Below are 12,159 nucleotides of genomic sequence, written 5' to 3' on the forward strand. Positions count from 1 at the left end.
AAGGAGAATGGTTGAAAGTGTATTTGCAGCACCCCAGATGGGACTTGAACCCACAATCCCTGGCTTAGGAGGTCAGTGCCTTATCCATTAGGCCACTGGGGCTGCTATCCTTCTTGGAAAAGTTTTCTGCGGAAAAACAGCTTTGACCACCAATACATCAGGCAATGGTCTGCACAGGTCCTCAAGGCCCTACGGGAAAAAGAGATGGTGGATCCTGTTGGATGGTTCCCTGAGCAAACTGCCAAACTTATTACCAGAACTCATTGCCAGAACTTTCAAACAAGCACCAAGCTGTAGCTTGGCTGGAGGTGAGAAGGGCCCTCCCACTCAGATCTTTCCTGCAGGCCCGAGTCTCACCGCCTCCGCACGCTGCCCCCGGGTTGGCTGTGGTGGGAAAGAGACTGTTGCACACCTCCTTCTGGAATGTGTCTTTGCAAAGCAGGTATGGAAAGAGATGCAGTGATTTTTGTCGAGGATCATCCCAAGCAGCTCTGTAACACAGGAGTCTGTGCTCTACAGGCTGTTCCCAGGGAATCACACGGAGATAAACATCAACTGCTGCTGGAGAACCATCAATTCGGTGAAAGACACTCTTGGTATGCCCGAAACTTGCTTCCAGCGCAAAGCGTTGTCCACAACCAAGTGTTGCAGACTGGCACATTCCAAGGTCTAGGACTACGTGCTGAGGAACACACTAAAGCTTGGGTCAGCCACTGCAAAGGATCATTGGGGAAAGACCACTGTGTGATAAAGGCCTGCTCGGATCTACAAAAAAAAAAAACCTGACCCGAGCCCGCCAGAACCACATCTGACCAGAGGCCGATCAAGCCAGAGTCCTTCCATTTTGACCTGCGCCCAACCCAACCCAACCCGATCATCAGTTAACTTACCTTCAGTTTTTCACTTTGTTGCTGATCTGCACAAGCTTAAAATAACTAATGAAACCACCTTTCTAGTCCAAAAATTAACATTGGAGCCACTTACCTGTGATGGGTCGGGCCGGGTTGGACACGCTGAGACTGAATGCTTGACCCAGAAGTGCAACCCGACCCGACCCAGACACATGTCGTCGGGTTTGCATCGGGTAGCAGGCCTTTACTGTGTAAGGTCCTCCCACCATAGTGAACTGAGGGGCTGGACCCATGGGAAACCCCTCGGGCTGTATACACCAAATATGGGTTTGCTGCAAAATGTACATGGCATGTAAAATGGATGGAAGGGTTGTGAGGCAACTCACTCCTGTATTGAAGAAAACTGATGTCCTTTGCACTTTTTGGAATGTCAACTTGGTGCTGTTTTGAACTGTGCTGTTCTGTATTTTTTTTTTTAAAACAGATTTTTTTGAATACAGTATATTTGAGGAAAAATATCCACTATGGGTCGTGATGGCATCCTCCTGTTTTTTTATTTTATAGATATCTTTTTTTTAAAATCTGATTTCCTTGATAAGTTTAGTGTAGTCATCATCTATTAACTTATCTACATCCCTACATCTTTTAACTTATGACAAGATGAATATGCAAACTGTCGATATAGTTTTGAAATAATTTGCCTTTTCTCCTTTAAATCCCTACCCCCGGGTGCCATTACTACCTCTTTAACATCCTGCTTAGCTTGGGTGGTGGCCTGTTCCTTTTTCTTTTTTGGAGGTTTCTTCTTTGTGGTTTTCCTTTGTACCAATTGCCACTGACCAGTTTATCCATCTGCTGCCTCCTCCTCCATTGATTCTGGCTGTAGAGGAGGAGTTTCCGGGTACGGGGTAGGTGCTGAGTCGCTGGTTGCAGCTGCTTTCCCTTTCTTCTCCTTCTCATAACCTTTCCTCGCTGCAGGGAGGATTGCTCGTCTCCTTCCCAGCGCCAGATGCGTTCACCATTCCTTCTCCTGGCCTTTCCTTGGACCTTGCTGTCTGAGCATAACTGAGGCAGCGTTTGGGGCAGGTTTTGTAGAAGTGGCCTGCCCCACCGCACAGGTTGTAGCACTTACTCTGTTTACCATCCTTGGTCTGATGGCCTTCCTTCTTGCAGACGACTGTGCTGCAGTTGGCTGCCACCTGACCAGATTTGCCACAGGTGCGACAAACTCTGGGCTGCCCCGCATGGACCAAGAAGCCTCCACTTCCCCCGATAGCGAAGCTGGAGGGGGGATGGATGATGGCTCCGTTGGTATCAACCTTCAAGATCACCTTAACTTGCCGCTTGCTGGTCCAAATCCCAAATGGGTCCTTGACATCAGTGCTGCTACTGGCCACCTTGATGTGGAAGGTGAGCACATCCACAGCAGGAATATGGGGATTATAGAGATGGATTGTCACCACCTGGTTGCGCTGCGATGGCAGCATGAAGAGCGGCTCCACTGTGAGGATGGACAGCGGTGCCTGGTTTCCCTTCTTGAGCACCTTCAGGAACTTGATGCATCCCACCACATTCTTGAATGTCACGTCGAAATATCCACTGCTGAGGAAGTCCTTAATGAAGAAGGTTCGGTCAACCGGTGCACTTCCTTCATTATCCTTCACCACCTCTCAAAGTGTTATGCACTCCCTGGCCTGAAGTTCTCTAATTGGTTACAGCCATTTTACTCAAAACCTACCTAGAATAGGGTCAAAGGCCACTGATCATGGTTTCTCCCCTGCGTAGTGAGAATAGTCACCTCCCATTAGCAAGGGACTTCAACGAAACTAGTAATGGACTTGAAGGTATGGGATAAAGTTAGAAACATTTTTCTTCTACACTTTATAGACATAGCGACTAGATTCAGTCTGTCAATGGTAATTTATAGTAAAGACATAAAAGTAATAATGGATAAGAACATGACTGGGAGCACCGGCTAGAATTCTAACTGACAATGGATGAGAATTTTCCAATGATGAGTTCAGGAGTATGTGTGAAAATATGAATATTGTAACAATGCACATGGCAGCAGAAAGTTCTTTTTTAGTAATAGGATTTGAGAGAAATCACGCCGTGATTGACTAAATGCTCTGAAAAATTTTAGCCGACTGGACAAATTCTGAATTGACGACTGCTCCAGCGTGAGCAGTACATGCAAAAAACATGCTTCAAGTGGTTGGGGCTACAGCCCCTATCAATTAGTTTATGGTGGGAATCCAAAAATACCTTCGGTAATGTGGGATCATCCCCCGGCTTTAGAGGGGACTACAATTAGTTCAATTTTGATGAACATTTGAATGCCATGCATGCAGCAAGAAGAGCATTTATTAAGGTGGAGGTTTCAGAAAAAATCAGGAGAGTTTTGAGGTATCTGATCAGGCCATCAGAAAAGAATTTTAATATGTGGGACATGGTGTATTACAAAAGAGAAGGGCAGAAAGAATGGAGAGGCCCAGGAAAAGTTATAGGCACTGATGGCAAAATGGTAATTTTGCAACATGGCAACCAAACCGTTAGAGTACATTCCTTGCGGCTTATTGGCACTGATTGTCCATTTGTTCAGATTCTGTCAATGTGTACTGATGATGCACCATGTACTTAACTTGCACATATGTCGGACCTTTACGAGCAATAGATTTTGGCATATGACAGGCTAACTGAGAGTGCACCAAATGATCGTGAAGATCAAGATAAGGCCATTTATCCCAGTGGACAACTACTGAAAGTTGGGATTAGAGTGACACATATGCCAGAAGGGGCTAATGAATGAAGGGAAGCCACCATTATAGGAAGGGCAGGAAAGGCAGCAGGGAAATACAAACATTGGCTGAATGTGCAAGACAGGGGACAGGATATCAGAACGATAGATTGGCAGAAGGAAGTGAAAATGTGGAAGGCCAGAAAACATAGTGTAAGTTCAGACAGTGGAACTGAAGATGATCATTGTCCAAGAAAAAGGTCAAGGACTTGTGAAAGGAAGTCTGGTCATAGGAGGGACAGGTTGAGGTCCAGAAAGTGATGGGAAATTTAGTAGGGGACATGGTTTCGCAGGAGCAAGGACCAGAGAGCAGGTGGGGAGCGCCACAAGAAGTAGGAGCCCATATGATAGAGATGCTCTAGTGGCTTCTAATAAGTTAGATGGTAAGTTGGTAAAGGATGCAAAATAGAAAGAGCTTGACAGTTGGAGAGAGTTTGGTGTATACACAGAGGTGCCAAATAGAAGACAGCCAGCATTGTCCCATAGATGGATCTGTACAGAGAAAGTACTTCAGGTGGTACGTATAAAGCTAAGGCCAGACTTGTAGCTCGGGGATTTGAAGAACGACTAGGTGACCAAGAAGTTAGAGTAGACTCCCCAACAGCAGGAAAAGCAAATCTGAGAATTTTCCCAGCCCTTTTAGCGACACATTGTCCATTGACATCAAAGCAGCACTTTTGCAAGGGGAGTAATTTCAAAGGAAGTATTTTTAAAGCCACCAAAAGAAGCTGGAGATATATAAGGGAAATTATGGAAGCTAAACGATGCATGCAAGGTGTGTTTTTTTTAGTTAGGTCCATCCTACTAAAAGCTGGTTTTATTCAGCTAAAAGCAGATCCGGCAATGTTTTATTGGTACTATGAAGAAAAAACTAGTAGGCGTTTTCCTGATGCATGTCGATTTTCTATGGGGAGGATCTGCAGCGTTTGAGAAAGTTGTGGTTGATCAAGTTCTATAGGAATTTAAAATTGGAAGTCTGGCTTCTGGAGCTTTTAAATATATAGGGTTGAATATTGAGCAGACTAAGTTGGGGGTAACCCTAAATCAACAGTCTTACCTGGAGAAAGTTAATAGGGCGGCACAGTGGCGCAATGGTTAGCACCGCAGCCTCACAGCTCCAGCGACCCGGGTTCAATTCTGGGTACTGCTTGTGTGGAGTTTGCAAGTTCTCCCTGTGTCTGCGTGGGTTTTCTCCGGGTGCTCCGGTTTCTCCCACAAGCCAAAAGACTTGCAGGTGGGTAGGTAAATTGGTCATTGTAAATTGCCCCTAGTATAGGTAGGTGGTAGGGAAACATAGGGACAGGTGGGGATTTGGTTGGAATATGGGATTAGTGTAGGATTAGTATAAATGGGTGGTCGATGGTTGGCACACACTCGGTGGGCCGAAGGGCCTGTTTCAGTGCTGTATCTCGTAACTAAGGATCCCAATAAATCGGGTCAGATCCTCACAAAAGGAAGACTCTGCAACCAAGGAAGAAGCTGAGCAGTTAAGGAGCTTAGTTGTGCACACAAAGTGGGTCGGATGCTTGTTATAATGTATTAGAATTGAGCACCATGCTGAAACATGCTACTGTTGGGGAAGTGCTGAAAGCAAATAAGACATTGAAGAAATTGAGTTTAGCCAAATGTACACTCACGTTCCCAGCATTGGGCGACCCAGAAGAAATGAAATTGGTCATTTTTAGTGATGCCTCACACACCAATCTTCCCGATGGTTATTTCAGTGCAGTAGGGTTCATTGTATTTTTGGTGAGAAGAAATGATAAATGTTGTCAGTTAGCCTGGGAGCAGAAGAAAATAAAGAGTATAGTTAAAAACACCTTGGCTGCTGAGACAGTTGCACTGATAGAAGTAATAGAAATGGGTATGTATTTATCGAGTATTTTAAAGGAACTCTTATATAAGTGGCATTCGGAGAAAATTTTTCCTGTAGAATGTTGTATAGATAACCGTTCTCTCTGGGACAATGTCCATTCGGCAAAAAGTGTCGCGGAAAAACGGTTGAGGATTGATCTTGCTAGTATAAAAATTGTTGGGAAGAAAAGAAATTTCCAAAATAAAATGGGTCAATGCAAGTCATCAGTTGTCAGATTGTTTTACGAAGGGAGGTGCTTGTTCAAAGAAATTGTTTGACGTCCTTGAAGAGGGCCGTCTTGTGTTATGATGTGTTAGGAAAACGTGGAAATATTTTTTAAGATCGCTTTGTAATTCTTTAAACAAGTTTTTTTTTTTGGTTTTAAAACAAGGGGGAATATACAGTATGTTAATGGCTGGTGCTGTTGAAGGTTGATGGTATAATAATGTAAGATAAAGAAAAAGGTATTATTTTGTCTCTTTCCTTATATACGTATTTAATTTAAAGAAAAGAGGGGAATCTTAGTGTATCTAAGTTCTGTTAATGGATTTTATATACCTAGTAGTTGAAGGTAATAGGGTGAACAGGTGTTGGGTGGTGTGGTCTGGCTGGGTGATGTCAGGAGTAGAGCAGTAAGCTCAGTGGCAAGCAATAAACAGTCTCCACCAAAGCATCCTAGTCTCAGTGTCTTCTTTACAAACAGGCTTGGAAGTTTCTCAAACAAGCAGCAGCTCATAATTGAATCATTTATACATTCTTCCAGGTAATGGATAAAATAAAAGATTATTGACTTTGAGAGTACTGATACCTATCTCATTGACTCTTTTTGATTTTGTACCTCATGCCAATATTCAAGTTGTTTTGCTTATGTTATAGCTTTATAATCACAAACATGTGTTTACAAAGTGAGAGGATTTTCATTCCTGAAATTTTGATCTGCATAAATAGTTCCAGCTGAATGAGTAAAATGGTGGGTGCATCTTGCCAAACAATTAGTCTTAATGTGGCATTCTAGAATTAAAATATTCTGTTATGACTTCAAATTGTCATTAGCCTGACAAAATGGATTTATGTGCACTTGTCAAATGTTCACCATTCTCACCAATCAGTGTCACCAAAAATCTGCTGCATAACCACTAAACGCTCAATAGTTTTTTTTTTGTTTAAAACAAGTTCTGATTCCTGGAGTATCAACAAAATACAGAAGCACCCTTCATCCAAGATGCTAGTTTGTTCCCCTTTCCCAAAGGAGTTTTGAAGCCCATGTCTCACCCAACTAAGAAATTGGCAACATCCTGGATCCTCTTTGAGTTACTATAAGTTCACCCAGAGTTGGTCTACCCTTAAAGCTCTTTATGCTCATGATTATTGATCTGGACATTGGCTAACTGGGCTAAACTAATTTTCTGCAATAAATAGATAAAAATCTTTGTTATTGCCACCTCCTTGCAATATTTATTTCTCTCTCGTCTATTGAACCTAGAGCATGCTATGCACTGATATTCTGCATTAGCATTGGCTGTTAAGGTACCTAATGTAAACTGTGTCTTATTGTACTGCTTTGTTCTGTTATGATACTAAAATATACAGATACAAGTAATTTTTTGGAATTTTTTTGTTATCCCAATAATTCTCGGAATACATGCGAAAGTAAAGCTCAAATGCATAATTAGTACAACTCTATGCATACTCACAACCCCATCGAGACAGACAAATTGCATGAGAGTTTTCGCAATTGCGCAGTCTGACTGCTCTCATTTTCAGACATTAGAATCCTCGCTTTTTATTTGCATTATCAATGTAAAAGCTGGTCTCAAATCCCACTCATACTAATATGTGTCCACCTTAACCCCCTTTCACTGTTCGTGGCGTTGTTAGTCCCCACACATTCAATTGCTTGACTTGGTTGTCGCTGACTCAGGTAAAATGAGTTTCCTTTAGACTCATAACTGGCTGAAGCTACGTTTAAATTGGATTTTCTGCGAAACTGATTTTACATCGCATGAAAGCCATGCTAGTCCCTGGAAGAACTTAGCAGGGCTTCTAGGCCTGGCAGTGTGTAGCCAGCAATGTGACACCTGTACACTAACACCCGACTGACAGTAATTTTAAAAGAACTTAAGAAACCTAATTCTCTGAAGCCATTTTATATCCAAATTTGCCCTATCCATCTAAAACATGAAGGGGGGAGAAATTGGCCTATATCAGCAGCGTAATAACAGGCTGATAGCGAATTGACAGCAATTTTTATTCACCAGTTCCTATTTTCCATTGACTTGGAAAATATTGTCAAGATTTTTAATTTCAAACCAAGTAAAAGTGACAGTGACACTGGAAAATGAGTCTCCAAAGGAGTTTGAATTATAGTTCTGTGAACTTCTGTGGAAAGATGTGGTGCTGTGAAAAATTGGCCACTGATTCACCATGAGCCTGTTTCGCATTGCTGGCGTAGACCAATTTCAAATGATAGAAATTATGCTATTTTGTTAGGTAGGTAAACCTCAATGTCAAGCTCTGAAGAATAATATTTCCTCTGATATTGATTGACTTTCTAAAACCTGGCCTTTTGTAACTATAAGTCAGAAAGTCGCCATCAAATTTCCATAATTATGCAGTAACATACTAGGTCCAGAACTCTGTGAAGCAGAGAATTCTGTGTTTTTTATTCATTCTAAATGTGGAGGTTTAATTTTGCTGATTTCAAAAATGTAATCAAGCCAAATTTGATTTGACAATTTCAAGATGAAATTCCTATGTGTGATTGCCCCTCTGGAATGTACAATAAAAATCCAAATTGCTGAGTTAGAAATTGCCTTTATCCATTCTCTGTAAGGGATTAATGTACACGATTTTGTCCGGTTTCAGTCCAAGTTTCTAAATTTATAGCACAAAACTACCCATAATTTTGGACTAATGTTTTTATCTCATTTGGAGACGACAGGAAATAGAAAAATATCACGCTGTTGTAGAGTGCCCACTTTTTTGCAGTAGGACCTCTGTACATTTGGAAAATAGGAAGTGCTTTGGTATACTTGAATTCTGTGACCTATTTCTTGAAGGGACCAGTGCTTTGCACAAACTAGGTGTGTAGCAGAAGGCTTTTTAAAAAAACGCACAGACTCTTGTGGATCTCCCCAAGAAACCGTGAACTTGCATAAGTCAAAGTGATAACCATTCTGTTGTATCACAGCATTTAAAGCAAACTTGGTACTCAAGAATTGGTATTTTTTTCCCCCCTTTTTTTTTCTCACAGGAAGTTGGAAGTGATGATGATCGTAAATTACAACAACAGAGGTGAGTGTGCACAATATTAGAACAGTATTGCATCATTTGAATAGTATTCTATATATTGATTTTTGTGACTTTTAATTTTCACTTAAACACTGAAAAGATAGTTGCTAACCCTAAGGTTTTTTCTGAAATATTGTTTTAAATCATGAATATCCTCTTCACTCTACCACCAGTAGTCTCACCAAATGAGTTGTTTTCATACCTCATGTATAACTGACAGCTAGCAATTACAGGGAAGACTAATCTACAGTTTTCCCTTGCTTTTGAGGTGAGGAAAGACCCGGCTACCTCTCATCGATTTAAGTTCACAAGCCTGACATTTGAGAAATTGCAAATGTAAATCCAGAACTTACAACTAAAGCAATTATTTTATTTTAAGAGGAAAAAAAGCTGTAATTGTGGAGTTCAGCCCCCAGAAAAATGGCAAAAATCTTGGAAAATTGTGGAATCTTACGCAAGGAAAAACTGAGGTTCAGTTATTTTAAATCATTGATCCTAATCAAATACAATTTTTAAATGATCCCTTTGGATTTGTGTGTTTTGCACCTTCCTATGTATCTCAACATTCCATTTGCTTTTATAAACAGCCTGGGAACTTTGTGCTGATGGTTTTAGTGACCTGTCCACTAAAAGCTCAAGATATTTCTCCTTCTCCGATTCCTCAAGTACATTCCCATTTAACACATCAATATTCCCTCTGACAAATCTTACATTACATTTCCCTGAATTAAATTACATCTGTCATTTCTCTGTTTACTGATCAAGCTTGTCAAAATCTTATTGAATTTGCTCACATTGACATTTTTCATTTGCCACTGCTCCAGTTTGGTATTGCCTACAAATTTGGGCATTTTGGATGCAATTCATTCCTCCAAATTATTTATTTGTAAAAAATTATAACCATCAATGGCACCAACACTGATTCTTGTTGCAGTCCTCTGGTTAAGTGGCTGCCCATCAGGTACTTGTCCATGCACTACTACTTATTGGCAAATATTTGGTTGGTAGATAACAATTTATTTTAATATATTTCTATCTACTCGGGTTTGGATCTTATGTAGTAACCTATTCTGTGGGACAGTGTCAAATGCCTACCTGAAGTCTTTGGTAGGTAACGCCCACTGCTTCTCCTCTCGTAGGTCTATCATCTTAAAGAAAACTTGTATGTTTTCAGTTTGAACAGTTGGGTTCCATGGGAAATGTAATTACATACATGCTAGTAACAGGTTTTTGTTTCTCAGTTCTATGGGCAATTGAATATTTAAAATTTCAAGAAATCTAACAAGGGATTATAATTAAACGTTGTCTTATGTAAAGATTTGGTGATTGAGTCAATTTTTCTTGCAACTTTATTGCTGTGTATACATTTGCAGAAGCTTGGGAATGGAGGCACGAGCAGTTTTATTTGTAGTTCAGGGCATTGCTGTACCAGACTTGTGGTATAAACCAGCTGAATGATCATACCGTGGTATAAATCCTGCAGCACAATGCCATTACACTTAAACTTCTTAGCATTCCTGCCATTTGTTTCTGTAATCTCTCAAATTTAAACTTGTGTGTTCTGTTTGCTGATATGCAACATTCTATCTGCGTCCAGATTTACCTATTCACCTGTACAAAAATCTGAGTAATTGACATACATTTGTACTAACAAACACTAGCATTATTCCTATCATGTATGTACTTTTTTCTAGCTGGTTCTTTTTAATTGTAGTCTGGTGCTGTGCAAGAAAATGAATGTTGACCAGTCAAAACTCTAATCTCCTCATTTTCAATTCCTGGTCTGAAAGTGCTTTTAATATTTTTAGGTCATTCAGCATCCTTCACAATTTCTTGGGCCAGTTGGGTAAGCTGCTGAAAGGTGACCTGCAGTGATGGATGTAAATCCCATAAATTACTAAATGACACTTTTATCCAGCGCATAGACAACTTGACGTCTTATATCATCTTTTCTGATATTTTGCACCCTTACCCAAAATTGTGCGCAGTTCTTTATGCATTTCTTCTGTTGGTCACTGGGTGGGGATAAATGCACAGCAGATCTGTTTTGTTCAATAGATATCACTGGCAGGTGTGGCTACAGCAACACCATTCTAGTCACAAGCACTAATCTTAGTAGAAAGCAGCTTGCATACGTGCACACAATTTACTTCTCGTGTATGTTTATTTAGAAAAAGCTAAGTAACTCACAATGATCAAAAACGTTTTCACACCCTGCTTTTGTCTTGATTTAGCAGCAAACGCACAAAACACATGCAATACGCCGTGTGAATGAATTTTGAGATCACATGCTCAATGACAGTATCTATTACTTAGCTTTTACTTACTGATCAGAAATGCAATTTATCATATCTGACAGTCTATCAAGTATTGTTATTGGCTTCATTGGAGAAGGAGAGAAGTTCCTGGAACAACCAAGCAGAGTTTGAACCACTATATTCATTGCTGCAATTACTTTGTGCTGCAGAAGACTTTATTTCAACATAAAGTTTAGAATAAAGACCAGGAAATAGTTGTAGTAGGGTGAATGCAGTGATGTAGCTGATCATATATTGTGACAAGGTAAAATATCTTGCTAGATTTACCTGATAGCCCTGTCCCTTTAACATTCAGATTACTGTAATATAATCCTTTTACTTATGTAGGGTTTTATCATGCCAAAATACATCAAAGTAATTCATACTTTACAAGGGCATTAAGCAAAAATATACTGAACTGTAATGACTTTTGATACATCTGGAAATTAAAACTAAAAAATGTAAGCCTTAAATTAGTTTTAGACTCCATTCCAAACTTCTGGAGCCACTGACCGATATGGTTGTTTCTGTATCCTCTTGCCTGGCAACCTCAAAAATGAGGCTCATAGAGCAGCTGTGCATATACAGTAAGTTATGGAAAGAGGGACTTCTTATGCACTGGCTTTTTCCAGTGAAAGGTTGCTGAGAGTCTTAAGTATTTTGAATTGAGTCAACATTGTGTCTGGAGTTCAGACAGGTGCTGCTTCCAACAAATGACTTTGTCTAGTGGAATTGTTCATAAGATGCAGGAAGTAATCTTATTCTAGTAATAGCATTTAAGATCTAAACGAAGGAATTTTTAAAAAAAGACTTTGAAGAGTACATCAGTGGGAAACCCACTGGTTGTTTCTTTTTTGAAAAAATGTATGGTGATGGGTCAGAAATCTAACAGATACATGAAAGACAGCTAAGTTAAGCCAGGTTGTTGATGATTCCATTTACTGATGCTTGTTCTTGCAGGAAGCAGGCTGCTGAGTCACATCCTAGCAAGGACTCTGTATCCTGTCTTGGCTTTCTGTCTAATGCTTGAAGATTTCCACTCTGGTTAGCAGATTGATTACTGGAAAT

The 12,159-nt window shown here is 40.3% G+C and overlaps 1 protein-coding gene and 1 non-coding gene across 3 annotated transcripts in view; one reads left to right on the top strand and one right to left on the bottom strand.

Annotated features, from left to right (window-relative positions):
- The window catches only part of LOC137382609 (protein phosphatase Slingshot homolog 1-like), a 145,197-nt gene that overhangs the window by 11,897 nt on the left and 121,141 nt on the right, over window positions 1-12,159 (top strand). For both annotated transcript variants that reach the window (XM_068054779.1, XM_068054780.1), the window contains exon 2: window positions 8,757-8,797. In XM_068054779.1, coding sequence (XP_067910880.1) covers window positions 8,757-8,797 — 41 coding nt within the window. The remainder of the gene's footprint in view (window positions 1-8,756; window positions 8,798-12,159) is intronic.
- trnar-ccu (transfer RNA arginine (anticodon CCU)) lies at window positions 30-102 on the bottom strand. The gene has a single exon. It is a non-coding gene; the product is annotated as a tRNA-Arg (tRNA).

This window comes from Heterodontus francisci, chromosome 23 (assembly GCF_036365525.1).
Source record: "Heterodontus francisci isolate sHetFra1 chromosome 23, sHetFra1.hap1, whole genome shotgun sequence".
NCBI classification, from domain to species: domain Eukaryota; kingdom Metazoa; phylum Chordata; class Chondrichthyes; order Heterodontiformes; family Heterodontidae; genus Heterodontus; species Heterodontus francisci.